This window comes from Papio anubis, chromosome 16 (assembly GCF_008728515.1).
Source record: "Papio anubis isolate 15944 chromosome 16, Panubis1.0, whole genome shotgun sequence".
NCBI classification, from domain to species: Eukaryota; Metazoa; Chordata; class Mammalia; order Primates; family Cercopithecidae; genus Papio; species Papio anubis.
The window spans coordinates 73356925-73381938 of NC_044991.1; the positions used below are offsets into that span (position 1 = coordinate 73356925).

General features: G+C 52.6%; 1 protein-coding gene across 1 annotated transcript in view; it reads right to left on the reverse strand.

Annotated features, from left to right (window-relative positions):
* Window positions 1-273: 273 nt before the first annotated feature.
* Window positions 274-25014, reverse strand: part of CDH22 (cadherin 22) — a 134944-nt gene continuing 110203 nt past the window's right edge. Inside the window, 5 exon segments of the mRNA XM_021920987.2 lie at window positions 274-724; window positions 727-944; window positions 3825-4076; window positions 12848-12965; window positions 13086-13207. Coding sequence (XP_021776679.2) covers window positions 371-724; window positions 727-944; window positions 3825-4076; window positions 12848-12965; window positions 13086-13207 — 1064 coding nt within the window. The 3' untranslated portion in view covers window positions 274-370.

Genomic DNA, 25014 nt, shown 5'->3' on the forward strand with positions numbered 1-25014 from the left:
CCTGGGGTGGGGGCATCTCAGCGGCGTGCTCCCTCCAGCATTCTCCCCCAGGCCAGGATTGAGTGACCCGCCCCTTCCCGACTCTGCAACGCCACCCCCATCTCCCATTCTAACCCCAGAGCCACGCCGCGCCCGGTTTCGCCTCAGTTTTAATGCCGTTGGTCAGAATCCCGCACCTCTGGGCCCCAAAGTTGCACCCCCACAGGAGGAGGAGCGAGAGAATCCGCTCCTAGCAAGTCCTCCTCCGTCCGGCCGCCGAGGGAGGGTTGGGGAGGGCAGGGAAGGGGGTCCACGGGGAAACGCGTTGTCCTGGGGGCCCCGGCGTGTGCTGGGCGGGTGAGCAGCCGCGCCCCGACGGCAAGGCGCGGGGCTAGGAGGCCTGGGCCTCGTCGTCCCCGCGGTGGCCGGCGTAGAGCGCGGCCAGGGGCCGGAAGCGCGGACCCCAGCTGCTGAGATAGGCGAAGTCCTGCTCCGAGCCCGACGAGCCACTGTGCAGCGAGCTGAGCGAGCCGGCCGGTGAGTCCGCGCCCTCGAAGGCGTAGGTCTGGAAGGCGTCGTAGGGCGGCACCGATAGGTCCCCGTCCGCCAACGCCACCTTGCGGCTGATGAAGTCCCTGAACACTGAGAAGTCCGGCTCGGGGCTCGGCGGCCCCTGCGGCAGCGAGTGGCGCTCGGAGGGTAGGTGGGCCTGCGGGGGGCTGCCCGCGCCCCCGCCCGAGCCACCTCGCCCGCGCCGCGGATCCGCCCCCGCCCGCCGCCGCCGTCCTCGCGCTCGCCGAAGTCGTAGAGGCTCCGCAGCGCCGACATGTCATAGGCTTCGGTGTCCTGCTCGCCGCCGCCTTCGTCGTTGTATTTGATGACGTTGTCCCGCATGTCCTCATCCTCGTCCGAGCTCAGGTGGCTCTTGTGGTGGCGCCTGAGGGTGAGGATCAGCAGCACCAGCACTGCCAGGGGGACAGAGGGGGCGACTGAGGGCCAAGCCCCGCCCACGGCGTTAGGAGGACCCTCTACCCCATCTCCTCCCGCTTCCCGCCAGCAGAGTGGACCCAGTCTCAACGTTCCTACAGATTTCCTGGATTTCTCTTCAAAAAGCCATTCTTACAATCAAAACTGAGCTGAGTGTCTGGAGAGGTAGTGAGCTACCCATCTCGGGAGGTATGCAAATCGAGGCTAGATTACTCTGGGGTGGAGGTGGCCAATGGGAGAGCAGTGTTAAAGGTTTTCCCGGGTGTTGAGGCCTGAGGTCTCCCTTCTCAGCTCTATGAAGAGATATATTCTCTGAGGACTCTAGGTGCTGGGGGTGTGTAGCAGGCAGCTGAGAAACAGACGGACCTGGGGGAGTGAAAGATGTCCTTCACCCTGACCTCTCTTTCACCCTCACCCTCCTCTGCCACACCAGAAGTCTTGAGCTCCTACTCAGCCCTTTGGTTCTCCTGCAGGTCAAGGCCTGCAGGAACCCTTCCCTGAGAGCTGCAGGCCAAGTTCCGTGCCTTCCCCTCCAAGATTCCCCAGGACGGGGCTCCTTCCTCTATCATACTGTTTCTCAAAGTGCAGCCCCTGGGCAACAGCAGCATCCCCTTGGAAGCTTGTTAGAAATGCAGACCCTTGGATCCTGGCACGGATCTTGTGGCAGTGGAGGGGGATCTGTGTTTTAACCAGACCTGCAAACATGAAGAGGCAGCTCAAGTTTGAAAGCCACAGCTCTGTCATAGACCAGACCCTGCTGTGTTACCATGTCTGTCTCCTCCCCAAAACACACATCCTAAGCTACCCTTGAGGACCTGGGAAATGTTCCTCTATCTTGGTGGCTGGCATGCAGTGAGCACCTGAACCATGCTTGTTGAGTGAATGAATGACTGAAGGAAGAGTTGGATGGAGGACACGGGTAAGTGAATGAATGCTTGTCCCCTCTTGGCTTTCTTCACTTGATTTCCAAGACTCCACATTCTCCTCCTCCTCCTCCAACTTCACTGATCACTCATTCTCAATCTTCTAAGCAGGCTTCTCCTCGCCTACCTTAACTCAGATGTCCTAGGATTCAGACCTCAGTTCTGTATCCATGCTTCCTCTCTTGGAGCTCTCCTTTGGTCTCAACGGCTTTAAAAGTTCCATTTAGAAACTGACAATTCCCATATCTCAGCCTCCAGCCTGAACCTCTCCCCCGAAATCTAGATTGTACATTCAATTTCCTACTCAACATGTCCTCTTGTTGACCAAGCGAATCTCAAACTTAACAGGTCCAAAGGTGAAATACTAATCTTTTCCCCTTCCCCACCCCGAGTCTCCCCCATCTCAGTGTTAGCAACCCCGACTTTTCAATTACTCAGGGCTTTTAAGTCTCTTTTGCTGACTGCTAAATCTCAGTGTCTAGCACATGGGAGGGACTCACTGGATGGATGTATAGGTAAATGATGGTGGGTGGATGGACAGACAGATGGACAGACATGTACCAGGTACTGTGCTGGGCACTGGACTCTTGTTGCTCCTCCAAACAGCTCCAGTGGCCAGGGCTGGCTGTGAGGGCTATGGGGCAGGGCACCTGCTCACCACCTAACAAGGTGGCCTGTGACAGGGAAGAGCATGAGAGCTGGGGACAGGCCTGGAGGGAGGGCACAGGGAAGGAAGGTGTCAGGAGAGAAGTGGGAAAGATGGATGGATGGCTTTCAGAGCCGAGGCTGGGAGCTATGGAGGGGGATGCCCACGGGAGCAGATGGTGAGGTTTGCGGGCGGCGGGCGACAGATGTGCCAGGCCTGATCAGCGATTCCGCCCGTCACCTTTAGAGCACTGATGTGCACTGTCTTCGTTTGTGGGCAATTAGGCAGAAATTTGTTTGCACTGCCTCGGAAAATGAAACTGCTCTAAAGTGTACCCTCTGGAAAAAGGGTTTCTGAGCCATGGGCTGGGGTGGGGGGAGAAGGGGGGCTTCCCAACTAGGAGAAGCCTGCCCAGGGCCTCTGCTGGGACCTGAGGAGGTACAGCCTGGCCTTGGGCAGGTCCTCAGAGGGTGGACAGAGGCCATGCCAGTGCTCGGCAGCGAGGGCATGGGGAGGCAGCTGACATCTCCCAGGGAGCACAGCAAGGCTAGAATCTGCGCTTGGACCTCCCTTGAGCTCCTCTAGCTTTGGCCTCAGTGCCCTTCTGTACTTGGGTGGCTACAGCTGTGAAAGGTGGCATATGGCCACTCAAATCCAGGTTAGCTTCGAAACTTGACCTCTTCATTGGGGACACTTTGGGGTTCAAGTGGCTGCTAGTGGGCTGGAACCAGTGTAGACTTTGCCCCCCTCCCCACCACCAATGACTTGAGATTTTGCTCTCAGTTTAGATTAATAGCAGGTGGTGTAGTTAGAGGAGTAGAGGACACAGGGTAAGAAGACGTAATATCAAATCCGAAGACTATCCGGTACCCTTACACCAGCCACCTAACCTCTCTGACCCTCAGCGCTTTCATCTGAAAAATGGGATAATATATGCCTGGCCATGTGGTTGTGAGGTTCACAAGAGCCCTTCTTACTAAAAGTCCTACATAGAGACTAAAAAGGGACCATTCACATAAGAGAATTAAAAAAAATATATGCTAGGGTGAGGTTTAGGCTGTGTAGGGGGTGGGCCACAGTGAGCTCATCCCTGGAGTTGGTGGCGGGGCCGCTCTGCACTTAGAAGACTCCTCATGGGGGCTGCATGTTAGAGCTTGGAGATCATTTGGCCAGCCCATCCTCATGTGGACAGGGAAGCTGAGGCCCCATGGGGGCTGATTAGGAAGGAAACCCAGGACCCCAGGATGGGGGTCAATCAGGCAGGGCTGGGTGGCTCTCGATGGACTCACCGACCAGTATGAGAACGCAGACCAAGAGGGCAATGAGGGCGCCGGGGCTGAGGGAGGCGGCCATGACAAAGGCCGTGGTGTTGCAGGATTGGATGGTGCCGGAGCTGTCGCAGCCACAGATGCGGATGGTGAGTGTGCCCGTGCTGCTCAGTGTGGGTGGCCCGCTGTCCACTACCAGGATGGGCAGGAAGAACACGTCCTGCTCCTGCCGGTTGAAGCCCACGTGCTGCGTGTGCACTGCAGCGGTGTTGTCTGTTCCAGAAGAAGGGGGTGCGGTGTGACTTGGAGCCAGGGGTCAGCATCCTTGTCCTAGCCACCGCTTGATTGCACTGTGAGATTTACCTCCCTATGCCCCAAACTACAGCCTCCCAGTGGAATTATGAGTCTCTTCTCTGATCTCCCAAAATTCTGTTACAAGGTGCCTCCAAATTCTGCCCCATGCTGCCCAAAGATTCTGTCCCCCAAAGTCTGCCCTCAGCTGCCCAAAGATCCTGTCCCCATGTAGCCCACAATTCTGTCCTCAACCATCCCAAGATTCTGTTTTCAGCTATCCTAAGATTTTGTCCTCAGCTGTGCCAAGGTCCCCAGCTATTCTAAGATTCTGTCCCCAGCTAGGCCAAGGTCCTGTCCCGGCTATGTCTTTTTTTTTTTTTTTTCATATTGTCTCAATAGTTTGTTTTTGCTCTAGATTCCACCCCAGCTTCCCAGTGTATTCTGACCCTAGGAGTCATATAGGGTCCTTGGGTTGTGGTTTGTTGGGCCCTGACAAGTCCTGGGTCATCAGAAGGGACCAGGTCATCAGAAGGCAGAAGGCCAGCCAGCATCTGCCTTTGGCTGTGGGATCTTTCTGTCTTTCATACCCCAAGGCTAGTTGAGAGTCCTGGAGCCTGACAAGGAGTCTCTGCCTAAGAGGCTGAGCCTAGAGGGCTGGGGGCGTGGTGAGGGGCCTGATGAGGGGCCCTGGAGTGTCGAGGTCTTCTTCTTCACATCTTTCTTTTTCACACAGGCGGCCAGAGAGGACAGTGAACAAATACAAATGGAACTCATGGCACTAGTTCAGCCTGTCACTGGGGAAGCCAGGCAGGACGCAGGGGGATGGTGGCTGGCCTTGGATCACAGGCTGAGGTGACAGGTGGCACCCCCTTCTCCGCCCTTCCTGCCTTCTTCACACCTGTTCTGTAGGAGTCAGGCCACCTGACCCTCTGTCATTTTGATGGCCCCTCTCAGTTCTGCACACGCAGGGGGACGAAGTGCCCAGAGCTCTGAAGGCTGCTGCCCCGCCCTTCACAGCCAACTCTGCCAAAGGGGGCCCTGCCTTCCTGCTGGGGACCTTCAGTCCTCCTTCTCCCTGCGGTCTTCAGTCTGCTCTTTCTAATCTGAGAGCCAGATCTGGGAGATCTGTTGGCAGCCTGGGTTCCTTGCCATGCTTCGTGGCCCCAGTTAACCCAGCCCCTTCCCCAGACGCCCCCAATTCAGCACCCTAGATCTGGCCTTTCTCATCACGGATGCTATGCAGCAGAAGGAGCCCTGGGAAGGTCTGACGTGTGGCCTTTGGCACATCTCAGAAGTGGACTGCAGGTCCAGATGCAGCGAAACTGGCCATGAGTTGGAAGCTGCCCACGAGGTGCCGGGAACATGAGGGTTCATGCCATTAGCCTATCTCCTTTTACATATATTTGAGAATTTCCATTAAAATGTTGAAAAACAATGCAAGTCTATCATTTACTAGCTGGGGAAACCCACTGAGCTTCTCTAAGCTTCAGTTTACCTGTCTGTAAACTCAGAAAGGGTATCATGCAGGTGTGAGGATTAAATGGTGTAATTCACACATAACCCTTAGAAAAGTTCCCGGCCCATAGAAAGGCTCAATAATGCTGGTTAATATTTTTTCAGATCCCGCCCCCATCTTCCCTGTGCTGCACCCACTGCTGGCTCCCTGTCTAGGCCGCCCTGCCTTTGCTCATAAAGTTCCCGCTATCTGGAACACCCTTTTCACCTTCTTGCCTGGGCAAATTCCTCATCCGTCATGCTCCAGCTAAATGCCACCTCCTTTCTTGTGGCCTCCTTTCTCCGCTTCCCTGGGAAGGAAGGATTTATGGCTCCCCCTCTCCCTGCTCTGACTACGCAGGTGCCATGCACAGTTCTGTTACAGCACTTGTCACATTGTGTTAAGTTAGTGTGTGCCTGTTTCTCCACTGCATGGCCAGCCAGGGCTGGCACGGAGCCAGTCTTGAAGAGCAATCCTTGAATGAACCACAGCTTTTGGGAGAACTAGTGGTCTCCGGTCAGCCCCTCAGGTCTCTGCTGCCATCCCATCCCCAGAGCTTACATGGGGTGGTCACACTGGATGGCAGCTCTGGTGGCCACCTCAGCCAAACAGAAGCAATTAAGGCAGAATTGCAGGCCCCTTGGGTTGGAAAGCCTTGGGAACTTGGCAAAGTTGAGTCAAGTTCGACAGTTCAAACTGCCTACACTCAGGCTTGAACTCTAGCTCTCCCACCAAAGGGTGCGTCAACCCCAGCTGGGAAAAATCTGCCTTCTGCAGGGGAAGAAAGGGGGCTGGAGGGCAAGATGGGAGAAAGAGGGAATGGCATGGGACCCATTTGCGCTGAATGGATATTTTTTATGCATCAAGGACTGTCTGCATATTTGAAATACATAGTAATGTTTAATCCTCACAACCTATTAAGAGTTGTGGTATTATTCCCATTTTGTATATATGGAAATTGTGGCTCAGAGACAAGTGACTTGTCTGAATTTTTCCACTGAAAGCACTCTTCCTTCCTTCCATTCATCCAACAAATCTTTTTTTTCTTTTCTTGAGACAGGGTCTCACTCTGTCACCCAGGCTGGAGTGCAGTGGTGTGACCTCAGCTCACTGTGACCTTGGCCTCCCAGGCTCAAGCAATCCTTCCACCTTAGCTTCCTGAGTAACTAGGGCTACAGGTGTGCACCACCATGCTCAGCTAATTTTTTTTTAATTTTTAAAGTTTTTTTTGTGTGTGTATGTGTACAGATGAGGTCTCATTATATTGTCTAGGCTGGTCTCGAACTCCTGGACTCCTCTTGCCTCAACCTCCCAAAGTGGTGGGATTACAGGCATGAGCCACCATGCCTGGCCTCCATCCAACAAATCTTTATTAATTACTATGTGCTAGGTACCACGCTAGTCACTGAGAAAACAATAGAGAGCTAAGCCAGCTCACTGCTGGTCCTGGATCAGAGCTCATATTTTCATGTGAGAAACAATGCTAATCAAACAAACCCACAATTTAGTTAACAATTATAAACCATGGTGAGTGCTGTGAAGGAAGAATATAGGAAGAGCACATGACAGAGGACCTGAGCCAGTCTAGGAGTTCGGGGAGAGCTTCTTGGAAGAAGTGATATGATTCCTGAGCCCGAACAATGAGTTTAGGGAGAGGGAACAGCGCATGCAAAGGTCCTGAGGTTGGAAGAAGCATAATACACTCAGGGACCTGGGACACTGAGAGGACACTCAGTCCTCTGTGGCTGGAGGAATGAGGGTAATAGCTACAATGAGTCAAGACGAGGCTGGAGGAGGAGGCAGGCGCTCATTGTGGAAAGCCTGGGAAGCTGTGGTAAGGAATGTGGGTCATTTTCCCTCCCTCCCTCCCTCCCTCCCTTCCTTCTTTTCTTTCTTCCTTTCACAGAATCTTGCTCTGTCACCCAAATTGGAGTGCAGTGGCGCAATGTTGGCTCAGAGCAACCTCCGCCTCCTGGTTCAAGCAATTCTCCTGCCTCAGCCTCCTGAGGAGCTGGGATTATAGGCGTCTGCCATCACGCCTGGCTAATTTTTGTACTTTTTAGTAGAGACGGGGTTTCATGATGTTGGCCAGGCTGGTCTCGAACTCTTGGCCTCAAGTGATCTGCCTGCCTCAGCCTCCCAAAGTGCTAGGATTACAGGCATGAGCCACCACTCCTGGCCAGAATCTGGATAATTTTCTTTTCTTTTTTTTTTTTTTTTGAGACAGAGTCTCGCTCTGTCGCCCAGGCTGGAGTGCAGTGGCCGGATCTCAGCTCACTGCAAGCTCCGCCTCCCGGGTTCACGCCATTCTCCTGCCTCAGCCTCCCGAGTAGCTGGGACTACAGGCACCCACCACCTCGCCCGGCTAGTTTTTTGTATTTTTTTAGTAGAGACGGGGTTTCACCATGTTAGCCAGGATGGTCTCGATCTCCCAACCTCGTGATCCGCCCGTCTCGGCCTCCCAAAGTGCTGGGATTACAGGCTTGAGCCACCGCGCCCGGCCAATAATTTTCTTAAATGCAACAGGAGGCCATTGATTGGTGGGCTTTAAGCAAAGAAGTGACCTAGTGACAAACCCGTTCATTCAACAGCAAGTAGGAATTGAGCACCATCTGTCTGTCAGGACTATTCTATCTGTCCTCCCTGGGGATACTGCAATGGACAGGATGGATGCGGTCCCTGTCTTTGCTGGGCCTGTGTTCTAGTTGAAGGAGCTTATCATCTAAAATGCAGGAGTCAATGTGGAAGAACAGCCAGGAAGCTCTCGCGTGTTTTAGGTGTGAGATAATAGTAGTAGTGGAGGCACAGAGAAGTAGGCAGATTTGAGAAATGAGTGGCTGGCTCTGGCTCAGCCTCAGATTGCCAAGCAAGAACAGGGATGTTTGTCTCTCAGGGTTGCTGTCTCGGGCCATGGGACCATATGTTCTGGGAACTCGGGTCCCCACCACTCCTCCACCCCATGAAGGGGAATCCCCAGGCATCATCCCTGAATGCATCAAGTTGCCCTCCTGGGCAGCAGCTGGCTTCAGTTGGGGAAGCCGCTGGCCACCCCAGCCCCCTACCCCACCCTTCTAGGTGGGATCTGTGCCCAGCGCTGCATCCATCCATCTGGCCTGACATACATCAGTGTCAATCCCTGGCTGCAAAGGCAATATTTATAAATCACGTTTCCAAACTGGCTACACATTTGTACAAAGAAACAGATGGGTTGGGGTAGCCGTTTGTCACCTAAGATATTTATACAGTGAGGAGGAGGGGGCTTGGCAAGTAGTGAGAAGGGGCTGAGGGACTGGAGGAGGAGGCCTTCCACGGCTGCTATGACCTCAGCGTGCTGCTGCCACCCAGTCCCCGGAGCTTACACCAGGTGGCACTCTGGATGGCAGCTCTGGTGCCCCCACCCTCCCCCTGCAGCTAAACAACAGCAATTGAGGCAGAATCTCGGGCCCCTTGGATTGTAAAGCCTGGTGAACTTGGTAGAGTTGAGCCAAGGCTAGCTGTGTTTCCTGTGACCAGCTCGAGATACTACTGGAATAATGAGTAGGCAGGGCTGTACTCGTTGTTAAAATATTGAAATACTTCCAAAAAAGGTTTAAATAGCTGTTGACACTGAGCCCCCCAAGTCCCTCCCTGCTGCCTCAGCCTTTTCCCCAGGCAGCCTCCCAACTTTGACACAATCAAGCCACGAAGGAGTTAATGCCTGGCATGGCAGGGTTTCTAGGGTCCTGCTCCAAGCTATGGTCAGCGTCCTTTCTTTTTTTTTTTTTTTTTTTTTTGAGACGGAGTCTCGCTCTGTCGCCCGGGCTGGAGTGCAGTGGCCGGATCTCAGCTCACTGCAAGCTCCGCCTCCCGGGTTCCCGCCATTCTCCTGCCTCAGCCTCCCGAGTAGCTGGGACTACAGGCGCCCGCCACCTCGCCCGGCTAGTTTTTTGTATTTTTTAGTAGAGACGGGGTTTCACCGTGTTAGCCAGGGTGGTCTCGATCTCCTGACCTCGTGATCCACCCGTCTCGGCCTCCCAAAGTGCTGGGATTACAGGCTTGAGCCACCGCGCCCGGCCGGTCAGCGTCCTTTCTGATTGGCCATCTGAGCTGCACTGGTTGTTACATCTGTTTATTATTTTTCATTATTTATTTTTAATTATTGATTGACTGAGACAAAGTCTCACTCTGTCTCCCAGGCTGGAGTGCAGTGGTGCGATCATGGCTCAATGGAGCCTCAAACTCCTAGGCTCAAGTGATTCTCCTGCCTCAGCCTCCTGAGTAGCTGGGACTACAGGTGTGCACCACCACACCCAGCTAATTATTATTATTTTTTTAAAGGATGGGTTTTCACTGTATTGCCCAGGCTATTCTGAAACTCCTGGTCTCAAGGGATCCTCCTGCCTTGGCCTCCCAGAGTGCTGGGGTTATAAGCATGAGCCTTACATGTTTTTAACAGGACTCCCAGGGGTACAGACGGGTCTGGCTTCAGAGACCACTAAGGCCTCTCACATTGGGTGTGAGTGTGTAAAGGCCTTGAAAAGGATCCCAGACCTATTCCAAGGCCAGAAGGAAACCACATGATCTGGTTTGCTGACCACATCTCCTCCCAGTCCTGTCTCTTACTCACTCTAATCACTCAGGTCTCTTCCATTCCTAATTCACCCCAGTCCTGCTCACCACGGGGCCTTGCTGTTTCTACCACTGGGGTGGTCGTTTTCTCTCATACCCTTTAGGTCCCTTCTCACTATGGATCCCCTTGGAGAGGCCTTCCCAGGCCACCCTGTTTAAGAAGATAGCTTCTCCTCTTACCCTGCTTTCCTTTTTTTATTTTTTTGGAAGTGGAGTGTTGCTCTTGTTGCCCAGGCTGGAGGGCAATGGTGCCATCTCACCTCACTATAACCTCCGCCTCCTGGGTTCAAGCAATTCTCCTGCCTCAGCCTCTGGAGTAGCTGGGATTACAGGCGTGCACCACCACGCCCTGCTGATTTTTGTATTTTTAGTGAAGACGGAGTTTCACCACGTTGGCCAAGCTGGTCTCGAACTTCTGTCCTCAAGTAATCTGCCCACTTCAGCCTCCCAAAGTGTTGAGATTACAGGTGTGAGCCAACATGCCTGGTCCCTGCTTTACTTTTCACTGTTTCATTGAACACATTTTATCAAACACCTGCTATGTGCCAAGCACTGCTCCAGGCACCCAGGGTTGAAGAAAGACAAGTCCAGACCCTTGTGGAGACTGCATTATTCCTCCACCCCAGCCACTTGTCACCCCCAACACACTTTTTCATTTGTGTAATTTCTGTCTCACCTCACTAGAATAAAACTACGTTTTGTTGTGTTTGCTATTGCGTTTCCAGGACCCAGAGCAGACCCTGACACAGAGGCTTTGTGTCTCAATAAACGCTCAATACATAATTGCTGGACGTAGGAATTGATATTTCTAGGTATTAACACTATATCTCAGTGGCCCTTATTTTACTGGGGCCACCTAGCCACCCGGGACAGTAGGCATCTTCCCTATTTTAGACAATGAAACTGAGGCTTAGAGAGGAACAGGTGTCCCAGCAGTTTGGGAGGTGGGTGGATCACCTGAGGTCAGGAATTCGAGACCAGTCTGGCCAACATGAGGAAACCTTGTCTCTACTAAGAATACAAAAATTAGCCAGGAGTGGTGGTGCACTCCTGTAACCCCAGCTACTTGGGAGGCTGAGGCAGGAGAATCTCTTGGCCCTGGGAGATGGAGGTTGCAGTGAGCTGAGATTGCACCACTGCACTCCAGCCTGGGCAACAGAATGAGATGCTGTCTCGAACAAACAAACAAAACACACACACACACATACACACACAAAACAACAACCACCACAAAAAACTAGAGAGGAACAGGAGCTTGCCAGGGTGGTATAGCGCACCCTTTGCTAAGCCTGGTCCCTTATTTCCAGTTTGGTGACTACTCCCTTCCCCTCAGTCTATTCCTTAAAGGTTCAAACTTCAACATCATGAGGAACTTGTGAGAGCCAGAGGGGAGGAATCTCACAGTGGACTCAGGCAAGGCAGGGCAGCTTGCTTTCCCGGTGGTGCGCTAAGGCAGGAAGCACACTGGACTGGCGATGGGGGTGGGTTGAATCCTACCCACACCACTGACTCCCTATATGACCCTGAGCAGGGCTCTTTCTCTCTTACAGTCTCAGTTTCATCACCTGTAAAATGGGGAGAGGAGTCAGAAAACTACCTCACAAGATGGCTGTGAGGATGCAGAAAGAAATGTGAGTCTGGCGTGGTGTCTCATGCCTGTAATCCCAGCTCTTTGGGAGGCCAAGGTAGGAGGATCGTTTGAGCCCAGGAGCTGGATACCAGCCTGGGCAACACAGCAAGACCCCATTTCTACAAAAAATAAAAAAAAATTAGCCAGGGATGATGGTGTGCACCTGTAGTACCAGCTACTCGGGAGGCTGACGCAGGACTGCTTGAGCCTAGGAATTCAAGGCTGCAGTGAGCTATGATTGCACCACTGCACTGCTGCCTGGGTGACAAAGTGAGACCTTGTTTCAAGAACAATTCCAAAAACCAAAAAGGGAATGTGAGTGGAACAAAGCAGTTTTTAAACTGCAGGGTGGGTTGGGCACAGTGGCTCACACGTGTAATCCCAGCACTGGGAGGCCGAGGCAGGCTGATAGCTTGAGCCTGGGAGGTCAAGACTAGTCTAGGCAATATGGCAAAAATCCCGTCTCTACAAAAAATACGAAAATTAGCTGGGCATGGTGGCACACATCTATAGTCCCAGCTACTTGGGAGGCTGAGGTAGGAGGATTGCTTGTGCCTGGAAGGTGGAGGTTGCAACGAGCCACTGCACTCCAGCCTGACTGACAGAGAGAGACCCTGTCTTTAAAAAAAAAAAAAAAAAAAAAAAAAAAAATCAAATAAAAAACCAGAAACCTACAGGGTAGGCAGTGTGTGCACGTGGCTTACTTCAGTCTTCACTCAGAACGGGGGCTCTTTCCACCCTGGACTCTGGCACAACCATTCCTCATTTATTCCCTGTCTATATCTTCCCATCTGCCATTTCTTATCCTTGGGACGCCCTCCTCCACTCCACCAACCCACACCCTGCTTGCGTTTGGCCAGTGGGCTGGGTAACAGCTCCAGCTTGGCCCAGACTTTCCATATGATCTTAGATCCAACATAGGCCCTGTGGGCGCCTCCGTCCCTCTGTCTATAATATGGGAACAGGGCAGAGAGACTGTGCCTCTCCCTTCTTGCATCCTAGGGTTTGGAGGCTCACCTTGGATGTCAAGCAGAGAGAAATGAGGGTTGCTGGGAGCTTCAGGCACCAGGCGGAAATAGAAGCGGTGCCCGCCTTGGGGCTCGTCTCTGTCCACCACGCTGATGGTCTGGATGAGCTGAAGGGTGAGGAGGGGATAGGGGGCTAGTGGTGAGGCTGAGACCACTCTGGGTCCAGGCAGAGGGTGCTGCTGGCCAGTCCTGGAAGCAACCCCCAGTCCCCAGCCCCTCAGGGGTACCTGGCCTGGCTTGGCATCCTCGCATACAGCTGCCTCGTAGGGTGTGGCCAGTTCTGGGGGATTGTCGTTCACATCCAGGATTCGGATCCTTAGGGATGCCCGGGAGAGCTGGGCATGATTGTCTGTAATGAGAGCACAGGAGCGGGGGAGAGGCAGCAAGTGTGAGATCTAGATAGCCTCCTCTCTACTACAAGGACAACAGTAGGCAGTGGGGTCATGCTGAGAGATTTGTGGGTTAACCAAGCTGGTACAAGGACCAGAACTGGCAACATTTGGGCATAAGTTGAGTAATCATCGCTGTAACCATCACCACCATTACCATCAGCCTTGGCACCAGTGGCATTATCACTACAACCCTCACCACCACAATCACCAGTAGCACCCACTGCCATCACCAACACCGTCACCACTGTTAGCATCAACACCACCATCACCATCTCCACCATGGCCACCTTTGCCATCACCACCGCTATTACTATTACCATTATCATCATTAAGCCATTACCAATACCACTATTTGCATTATTATCAGTGCGTCTACCAACATAACTATCAGTACCACCATCACCATTCTTACACTGTTACCATCACCACTGCCATCACCACCACCACCATCAGGTCATCACCATCACTACCATCACTACCATCACCATTAGAATGAACCACATCCTCTAGTACTACACTCATCATCTCTACCATAAATAATACTAAAGCCATCACCATTACCACCCTCACCACCACCACCAACCCCAACACCATCACCAATACCACCTTCGCCATCATCATCACCAATACCACCACCATCTCTTCCATAGTCACCACAACCACCACCACCAGCCCACCTACTACTACTATTACCCCATCATAATCACCAATATCACCATCACATCCCTGATCCCCAACAACGCTGCCATCACCACTGCCACCCCTCCCCTCACCACAGAGCACACAGCATGCACCTGGAGCATCTACATTCATTATTTTAAGTATCCTTGCAGAAATCCTGTGGTTTGGTACAATTTCTATCCCCATATTGCAAAGGAGAAACTAAAACATGGGACGCTTTCTAGACGTGGGTCAGGGGCAACTAAACTCCAAGACTTCTGCCGTCTCAAGACCTGATCCTAAACGGGCCAGACAAGTCCAGGGAGGAAAATCTTGGCCAGCAAAACCATGAAGTCCCCACCCCTCCAAGTTGGGATGTCTTCAAGGTCATGGTCCCTGTCTTATTTATCTCTGGGCTACCAGCATTGTGGGATATGGTACAGGTAAATTCTAACATATTAATATTTGCTGAATGAATGAATGAATGAATGAATGAAGCCTGGAAAGACTGAGACAGCAGGAGGCTTGAATTCCAGGCATGGCTGTGTCCCTGACCCAGTATTTGGTCTTGGGTAAGACCCTGCCTTCTCTGACATCAGTTTCCACACCTGGAAAATAAACAGAGCATAGTGATTACGAGCAATGCTGGGTAGTTCTGATTCCAGCTCTGTGGCTACATGTCTGTGTAATCCGAGCCATGTCACGTGACCTCCCTGTGCCTCAATTTTCTCACCTGCAAAATGGGTCCAATATTGACCCACTTATGCCTAGCGTTCCATTATTGGAATGCTAAGCATGTGAGAGTTATTTATATCCTAGGTCATCGCCAAGGTCTGATTGCAAAAATTCAAAAAATTACAACCTCAGGCACAAACGGGTTAATAGGTAGGTGAAGAGACAGATTGAGTTAATATCTGCAGGGCATTTAAAACTGTGTGTACTACACATAGCAAGTGCTATATAAGCATTTGTAAATAAACAGACATCCTCGCAGGGTCCTATTAGCAATGACATTAAATAATTCTAGGATGTGGAATACTTTATCCCAGCCTGTCCTGTCTGAGCAGTGCCCTGAGTGTTGGTGCTTTCTAAGCCCTCACCAGCCCAGACCTCTGAGTGCTCTCTGGTGCCCCATCCTCTGCTATCTTGGTTACATATTCATTACTGACATGTTCTACCTGCCAGTGACCTCAGGAACATCTCCTGGAGGAGGAAACCACACCTCACTTCCAAGCAATGACTTGGAAGATGGGGCTTTCTGGCTGGGCTGGCAGGGAGCTCTTTTAGGGGCAGCCTGAAAGCTTCCAGGTATCCAGGCTCCCCATGAGTTTCGCGGGGAGTGGGACTGGTCGGCTGCCTCCTGCTGTGAACTCAGGATCCACTGTGTGCTGATGGCAGCTGCTCACGTGTTGATAAAGAGAGAAATAGAGATAAGAAGGCAGGTACAGCCACCTCCTGCGGGGGGCAGTCAGGAAAAGGAGGGGGCTGAGTTCTTAATTAACTCAGACCCTGGCTTCTCTCTGGAGTTCCCCTTAGCCAGGGGCACATTATCTTCTAAGCTCACCAGATCTGCCATTCTAGTGATTACAGGGGGCTTTTCCGGGGTGAGAGATGGGAGTCGTGACTGGGGATGCCGGGTGAACCGTTATTTTTAAGAGTGCGTTGCCAGCGAATTTCAACAGACAGACGGTGGGTGCTTTTGGGAAGAAGGGGGCGAGGCCCACAGCCAGGAACAGGCGCCTCTCTCCCAGCAGAGGCAGGGGAGAGTAGAGGGGGCGGCCAGGGCACTTTCCCCCTGCAGTGGAGGGTGGTGGGGGTATATGGGCTGGAGGGAGAGACAGGGTCCTATGGGCCATGTCGAAGGTAGAGCAGGATGGACTGCTGAGTGGGTGATCCCCTCCTAGATCCTCATTGTGGATGAGACCCCCATTATAGCACCTTTGCTTTGGCTCGGCTTCTCTTACCTCTTCTTTTAAAATGTCATAGGTCACCTTGTGAGAAAGCCCTAATGCCCTTGGCATGAGTTAGAGTCTCAGACCTAAGCGGCGGGGCAGCTGAGTGACCTCTAAATTGCCAAAGTTGCCAGTTGCATTTTCTTTTCTAGGAATTCCTGAATTTAGGGCTGGCCTGGGATCCCAGAGCTCATGGACTGCCCAAGGTCAGCACTCATTGCCACTGCCATTGCCATTGTGGCAGTGGGTCTCCAGCACGGCTGTACGTTACAATCACCTGGGAAGCCTTTAGAAAACACCGATGGCCAAGGCTTGGTCATTTATTTATTTATTTATTTCAACAGCTTCAGAGGATCAGCCTGTAGCAAGGTTTGCAAACCACTACCCTACGGTGACTGAGAGGTGGGGGAATCCAGCCTGACTGCCTTCCTCCAAACCCCTCCTATCACAATTAGAATCATTTGTAAGAATGGAAAATAATCCTATTTTTTGCCACCTTAAATGTTTCTGGGATAAAACAAGGAATCTGTTTATTAATCTTCACCTCTGTGTAGGATTTTCCAATTCATAACACTCTCTTATTATGACCTCATGTGATCCTTGAAATAACCCTTGAAGAAGGCCTTGTTAAACCCACTTTCTGGATGAGGAAACAGAGGTCCATGGAGGGGCAGGATTTTCCCCACAGCCCTAGGGGAGTCAGCAGCAGACCTGGGGTTGGGTCCGAAGTCTCCCAACTCCAAGTTCAGTGCTTGGTCCTGATACAATCTCAGGGTCCCTCCTGCTGCCTGGGCATTTGTCCATTCAGCGGCAGCTACAGCTTACACCCAGGCCCAAGTGGATCTCACCCAATGGCCAGTGGCAGGTGTCCCCTCCAAGGACTGGGTCCCCCACAGCCCTCCCCTCTTGGCTTTTCAGTTCAGCTGACTGACATGCAAATTAGTTTAATTATTTCTTCTTCTAAAATAAATTATATTTTGCAGTAGCTGCAATATGTTGTGTCAGGCAAAATTACATTCAATATTTTTAAACTAATTGATGCAGCCTTGAGGAAGGCTGATTGACAGCCCGGGGCTGAGCAGGCCTGCAGCCTTAACCGATTCCTAAATTAAAATTAAACGTGCTTTGGCCCGGTACTTCCTCCTTGAGCTGCCTCACCATTAATCCGGGGAGGTGGCAGGTGAAGCCCCGGGGGTCTGAGGGACCTGCGGAGGCTAGGCAGCTCAGGGTGCCTCGGGGAGAGACCAAACTCGGAGCAGGAGAACTGCTGTGCAGTGGGGCAGGTCTCTCACCTTCGCTGGGCCTCAGAGTTTCTTCTGTATAATGGATGGGGGATTGGACTGGACAATCTGGAACTGAAACCTGTGGTTTTTGCTGACAGTTGTGGATCAAGCATCTCCTTTGTACCAAGGACACAGCATGAACAAGACAGCACGGTCTCGGTCTAGTGGCAGGGACAGACATTACTCCAGACTGTGATAAGGGCTGAGGGAAGAAGCTCAGGAGCTTCGAGAGCTTGGAGCAGGGATCTTGCCTGGTGGGATGCAGGATGTTTTTCCCGGAAAAACATGATATTTCTGTTGAGTCCTGGCGAGTCCTGACTGGGAAGTAATTGCATGAGGGGCAAGGGAAAGGAAAGATTGTCTTAGGCAGTGGGATCAGCACATGCAAAGGCCCTGGGGTGGGAGGGGAGGATGTGGATCTCTTCCAAGCAGGATCCCAGCCCCTACTAGAATTCCTCATTTGACATCTGGACCAACCTGAGTGGGCGTGGGAATGGGGCTGGGGGCCAATGGGAAGGGCAAAGGAGACGGGGCCTGGCCTGGTGCCCCTGTTAGGGCACTCCTATGAATGTGCTCCTCCCTGGAAGAATGGCAACAAACACATATTAAGCACGTGCCAAGACCAGGGTCTGGACTGCCCCATTTCGTCCTGTCAACCACAGTGGGAGACAGGGACTGGGACTGTTGCTGTTTTACTGATGAGGAAACGGGCTCAGAGGGGTGAGATGACTTGCCCAAGGTCTCATAGGAGCTGGTACTTGAAACTGGGTCTGGTTTTAAAGGGGAGTTTTTAACCACCACATGGTGTTGCCTTTTTTGTCTTTAGCTGTCAGAATGCATCTTGCCTTCAAGGCCCTGAACAAATTTCCCTGCTTCCTCCAGGAAGCTCTCCTTGATTGCTCTAGGTTCTGGGCGATCCAAGGATAAGCCCAAGTCCGCCATGCCCACAGGGCCCCCCATGAGCATCCTGCTGTGGCCTCTCCAGCCTCGTCACTACTCCACCCTCCCTCTTTCACTCTGCTCCGAGTTTGCTCCTTTACCTCCTTCAGGTCTTGGCTCAGATTTCTTCTCGGAGAGGCCTCCCCTAAAGACCTTATTTCCATGCGCCCTTTGCCATCCTACCAAACACCACTTCCCTGCCTTATTCCTCTTTGTAGCATTTACCCAGCACCCTCTGTTTTTATTGAACTTTCTCATCCTCTCTCTTCTCCCCTAGAATGTAAGCAGAATTTGTGTATACTTTCTTTACTGCTGTATCCCCAGTAACTGTGCGTATGCTACATAGTAGGTGCTTAATAAAGGTGTGTCAGAGGCATGGATTCCACTGTCTGTGGCATCTCTGACCATGGCCACGCTCCAGGAGGGATGCTGGGGAGGTGCAGGGGAGAAACTGAGACCTTCTTGGATGAACTGACTCTGTCGTATCAGGGGTTGCGTCCCCTCCATTTCAGAAGCAGTCTAGTGCTGGGACCCTCTTCCTGCCTCTCCCTTTCTCTGTCTCTTGACCAAGGTTTTCTCATCAATAAAACAAATGGAGCTGGATTCTGTGGCTCTCCTTGGCTGTCACAGAGAAAGACAGAAGCCTAGACAGAAACAGAGAAGTGAAGCTGCAAGAGTGGGAGTGGGAGTGGGAAGGAGAGTGGGGGGTGGGGTGGGAGGGGGAGAGAGAGAGGAGAGAGATCAGCTCAAAGAAAGCGCCTTCCCTCTCGCTCGCAGTGTTGGGGACTGAGCAGAGCTTGGACCCTCTTCTCCACTGGCCCTCCAGCCCCTCCCTCCTCCCCGAGGGAGTTAAATTGCATCCAAACACCAGGCTCTGATTAGAGCTGGCCAGCTGGGCAGGAAGATTTATCATCCCAATTACAAACCCGCCAAGACAAGCAGGCAGGACAGTGAGGCGTGCGGGGCGAGAAGATGGGGGTGCTCCAGGGAAGTGGGTGTCAGGGCAGCCAGCAGCGAACTCCTTGCACTCCCTGCCCTGTCCCCACGCCCCCACAATGGGAGCAGGAGGCTCAGGTGCCCTTCTCTGTCCCTTGGAGGGACTTCGATGATCTATTTGTTTTCCACATTGAGACTGGAAGCTTTGACCTTATTGGGGGGAAGTTTGTTCCTCCAAGGAAAGGGTGGGGGAGGACTTCTGGGTGAAGCAGGGACCCTGAAATCATAACATCCCTGAAACTCAAAGGGGAGATGGGGGAACTTTCCTTCCCCAGGAGCTGAGCTGGTCCCTAATGTTCTAGGCTGTCCTACTCCATGGATATCACAAAATCTTTGTTCCTGTTGAGGTCTGTTAGGTATTCAAGGTGGTACAGGATCCCAGGAGTCATCCAGTCCAAGGGGAGCCCAGGCCTGATTTGCATACCTCTAGTGACAGGGAGCTCACTGTCTCTTGAAGCAGCCCCTTCCATGTAGAGCTGTGACATGTCTCTTTCCCCAGGCAGCCTCCCTGGAGCTCCCAACCACCTGCCCTGGTCCTGCCCTGGACCCTCCAGCCCAAAGCTGAGCCTGACAGCCTCCCATATGTTCCCCCGACTCCACGTTTGCCCCCTCCAAGCCATCCTTCCCATAAACCCGAGGGAACATTGGGGACCAAACATCTGATCATGTCACTCTTCTGCTCAAAGACCTGCGCTGGCTCCCTGTCACCTGCAGGAGATGTCTGGTTCCTCATGAGACACCAAGGCCCTTTCTGTACAGGCCCAGTGAGCTTCTTCACTCACGCCTTGCATCACCTGCTCCGGACACCCTCCAGCCCCAGAGACTGGCCACACCCAGCCTCTCTGTTTTCAAAATGGGCCTCGGACATCCAAGCTCCCAGGCCTTTGCACACAGGGGGCTTTCTGCTGGGAGCACCTGAATCCCCTTTCTGCCCATGGAAAAACTTCCTTGGCCTTTGAAACCCAACTCAGACGTCCTCTCGGCCAGGTGCTAATGCTCATGCCTGTAATCCCAGTGCTTTGGGAGGGCAAGGTGGGAGGACTGCTTGAGCCCAGGAGTTGGACACAAGCCTGGGTAACATAGTGAGAGCCCCCTCTCTACCAAAACCAAACAAAAACCACACACACACATACACACACACAGTCTCTCCCTGCTCCTCAGGAATCGCCATGACCCCATGACTTTCACTCTGTATTGTCACTGACTGTCAGTGGGTCTCTCCCCACCCACCTGTGAACTCTCGGGTCAGTGGCCAAGCCTTGTTCATCACCGGGTCCCAGAGCCCAGTCCAGGCTGGGGTGGGTGATAAGAGGCCCCAGAAAACACTGGCTGCGGGTACATGGCTTGTGGGTGTGTGGGGGGGTCCCTGCAGGAGAAACTGAGCACTTTCTGCTGCTCAGACCCCACTGCGACCTTCACTCCCCATCCCTGCCCCTTCCTCCAGCCTCCTTAGGCCTCCTCTATGGTCCTTCTGAGAGGCACAGACTGGGAGTCAGAAAGCCTCATGGGAGGACTCCCTTTCTTGGCCTCTGTCTCCTCTGGTACAAAACAGGATGGGTACAGGGCTGGAGCCCATGATCTCTGACATTCCCTCTCCTCTCAGATTCTCTCTCTGACTTAATAGAGCACCTACTATGTGTCAGGCACACAGTAGGAACCTGTGCTAAGCACTTGAGGCACATTATTTCTAATCCTTGGGGGATTTATGTTTTACAGAAAGCACTCAGCACAATGCCTGGCATATTGTAAGCTTTAAGTAAATAGAAGCTGCTATTACTAACTATTTTTTGAGATAGAGTCTCGGTCTGTCTCCTAGGCTGGAGTGCAGTGGCGTAATCTCGGCCCACTGCAATCTCCACCTCCCAGGTTCAAGCAATTATCCTGCCTCAGGCTCCCACGTAGTTGGAATTACAGGTGCCCACCACCACACCCGGCTAATTTTTGTACTTTTAGTAGAGATGGGGTTTCACCATGTTGGCCAGGCTGGTCTTGAACTCCTGACCTCAGGTGATCCGCCCGCCTTGGCCTCCCAAAGTGCTAGGATTACAGGTGTGAATCACTGTGCCCAGCTGGAAGCTGCTATTATTAATAGTTACCATTGTCACAGTCATCCAATAAAGTAAGTATGATTATCACCATTTTATAGATGAGAAAACCAAGGTAACAAGATGGGGAGTGGCATGTCCAGGCCCACGCAACTGGGAGCCATGCGACTAGAAGCATTTCTTCTCCATCATGCATTCCTGTTTTTCCAACTGGGCACGCAAGCCCGTTCATTCATCCCTTCAGTAAACACACATGCCTACTGTGTGCCTGGCCTGTGTGAGTGCTGCAGGTACAGACTGGGCCCTGCCCTCATGGAAGGTACAGTTTCCTGAGGAAGAGCGATCTTCACTGAATACTCACACAGATGCATCTAAAAATCATAACACGTGCTCTGTGGCATGAAGGGAAAAGCAGGGTTCTGTGAGACGTGACTTGGCCGGGGGTGACCCAGATGGGGAAGCTTCTGGCGAGTCTGGTTAACCCTTTGCTGTCCTGGACATCTAGCTATTACTCCTCCAGATCAGCTTAGGGCTGGATGACTCCTGAGAGGGTGACTGGGTACCCCCCTTGGTACTGCCCCCTCCCAGTGTTGGCTTTCCAAGTCTCCCCTAGATCCCCCCAGCCAGTCTCTTTGAAGACTGTCCCTTTACAACTGCCCTTTCCACCGAAGGATTCAGACACAAATTGTACTTTAAATTCAATATCGGTCATTAATATTTCATGATTACAAAACGTTAAAGATAATGTCAGTGGAAGGAGCGTCTGCATGGGCAGAATGGATGACTCAGAAGTTCGGGGAGAGGGGAGCCGGCATACTAAGTGGCTCGGGAGTCTTTGAGGTAATCCAGTATGACAGGCGGCGGCTCCCGGCTGAGTGCAACATTCTCCGAGGTGCTCACCAAGCGCCGCCGCTGTGTATAAATATTTCCCCTCTGATTCTTGTCACCTCATGTTTGTTATGACTGGGAGCAGGTGGGGCCGCCGTGACCCTCTGAGTTTCTCTTCTGTTTTTGAGGAAGCCAAATGGACGCTTTGGCAGGAGGGCATGGGGCTGGGTGGGCAGACCCGATGGCCATGAACCTGGGGCTCTGGCTGGCTCCTGGGAGGCGGGAGGTCTTGGGTTGAGCCTGCCCCTGCCTGGACTTACTCGTGATCTTGGGGCCATCCCTGTTCTTCCCTGAGCCTCTGTTTCCTCATCTGTAAAATGGGGGTAATAAGTTTGTTCTCATCTCATGGAGATGGTGAAAAGGAAGAGTGGGTCAGTTATTTGTGATAGCTTTTTTTTTTTTTTTTGAGACAGAGTCTTGCTCTGTTGCCCAGGCTGGAGCGCAGGGGCATGATCTCAGCTCACTGCAACCTCTGCCTTTGGGTTCAAGTGATTCTAGTGCCTCAGCCTCCCCAGTAGCTGAGATTATAGGCGCACGCCACCATGCCCAGTTAATTTTTGTATTTTTAGTAGACATGGGGTTTCGCCATGCTGGCCAGGCTGGTCTCGAACTCTTGAACTCAAGTGATCCGACCCCCTTGGCCTCCCAAAGTACTGGGATTACAGGCGTTAGCCACTGTGCCTGACCTGTGAGAGCTCTTGATTTTGTGCCAGCACCAGGGAAACAGGACTGGAGGGGCAGCTGAGGAGAGCCGAGCTCTGGAGTCAGGCAGGCTGGGGTTGGGAATCTGGACAAATGACTTCGCCTTGCTGAGTCAGTTTCCTCATCCCCACAGTGAAGATGGCAGTAGAATGGACACCCCTTAGGGGTGAAGATTTCATGAGCTCATCACAACAAAGGGCCTGGAACAGAGTCAAGACTGACAGATACCATCAACTGAGCACTTACTAAGCACCAACCACTAGGCTAAGTTCTTCCCATGAGCTATGCTGTTTGATCCTCCCACCAGCTCTCTGAAGCAAAACAATTCCTTTTCCCATTAATTAATATCCTGGGTGAGGAGTGGGCAGGGGCTGGGGATTGCAGCTCAGAGAAGGGGAATCTCAAGCCCAGTGGCTCGTCTTCTCTTTTCAGAGATACATCTCCTTCCCCACGGTCAGTTACTGGGGTTGATGGATGGGAAAGGGGTGGGGCTCAGAGAGGGGAGAGTGCCCAGAAAAGGGAGGCCATGCAGCAATGCTGTGGGAACCAAGCACTCCTGGTCCAAATCCCAGCTTTGCCAGTGCACATCTTCGGCAAGCAAGTTTCCTAACTCTCCAAGCCTCAATTTTCCCATCAGGAAAATGGGTGCTAATCATGCTACAGATCATAATTCAATAAAGTATGTGCTAGAAAGCATCTAGGCCAGGTTAAAAATTGTAAAATGTTTGTGGAGGAGTACCCCTCCCCTGATTCTCTCTCCTGTGAAATGGCAGCCTTACAGGCTTTGTATGCTATTCTAGCTGCTTTCTGAAAGAGACCCACTGGGTAGAAACACAATGCTTAACCCAAGAGGAGACTATTGCTGGTGGTGGGACATTGGGCTGGTGATAGGCTGGTGGCAGGGGGTGAGGGGGCGTGTATCTGTGGGTAGGGAGAGGAGGCATCCCTGCCCAGCATCCAGGCCAGTCCTCCCTGGCTCCGTCTGCAGCCCAGAGCCTCAGTTGCTACCCAGGGAGCAGGTTTGAGGAGGCAAGGAGGGGGAGCTCTCTTCCCCCAAGTCCAGCCGCCACTTCCTCTCCAGCCACCTTTGTTATCTCCCTTTCATGCCGTGGAGGAGTGGATTCAAAGGCTCCAGAGCAGCAGGCACTGAGGTCTGAGCCAGCTTTGTATTTCCTTTTAAACTGCAGTTGAAAGAGACGAAGGGAACTTCAGCCTAGGGACTTCCTCGGCCCCAGAATGGGCCAGTGGGGCCTGGGAAATGGGGGGATGGCAGCTAGGGGAGGAGGAAGAGGGCTGGCAGGAGGAGCTTGGGGCAGGAGAGGCCTGGGGCAGAGAGGCCTGGGGTCCTGATGGGCAGAGGCAAGTTTGAATGTTGCCTACCCACCTGCAGCTCAGAGACTCAACCATATTCCTGTTGTCATGATTGCTTACTGGTGGCTCTGTTGATGCCTGAGACCTTGAGGGCTGATGGGGTAGAGAAGCTGGGAGATCAGGTGGAGGCCACGGCAGTGGCAGTGTTGCTCTGGGCATGGAGGAAGCCTGAAGGCACTTCCCCTGGCCCCTCTCCCGGTGCTCTCAGCTCCTCACCTCCACAGCCTTACTTACCTGGATGCCATGTCTCAGGGTTCTTTTTCTTTCTCTCCCAACTCACATTTCTCCCTAGCTGCACCAAACAGACAGACACACACACATGCACACACACACACACACACGTACACGTACTCTTCCAGAAACTCAGGGCAAGCACCCTGAAGTCATCCTTGACACGTCTCCATCTCTCCCCAGGACATCAGCCCATGAGCAGGTCCCACTGGCTCTATCTTCAGCCCGTATCCCAAAGCCAGCCACTTCTCCCCTCCTTCTCACCTCTTCTGTAGCTACTGCCCTGGGCCAGGCCATGGTGCTATCTCCTAAGCACTATTGCTTTCGGCTTCTAGCTAAGCCCCCGTTTTCCCCTCAGGCTCCAGGCTCTTCTCAATGCAGCTGCCAGAGGTACCCTGACTGAGAACATCCCTCCTCTCTCCAAACGCCTCCAATGACTCCAAATTCATTTGGAGTAAAGTCCAAAGACCCTCCAATGACTCTGGCTGACCATGCTGCCCCTCATCAGCCACACTGGCCTCTTTGCTGTTCCTCCAACATGCTTGGCAAATTACACCGCAGGGCCTTTGCACTGGCTGTTCCCCCTGCTTGGAATGTTCTTCCTCCAGATGTCAGCATGACTTTCCCACCTTTTGAGGTCTTTGTTGAAATGTCTTTTCCTCATCTCTTAGATGTTCCCCTAAGAGAAGCAATGCCC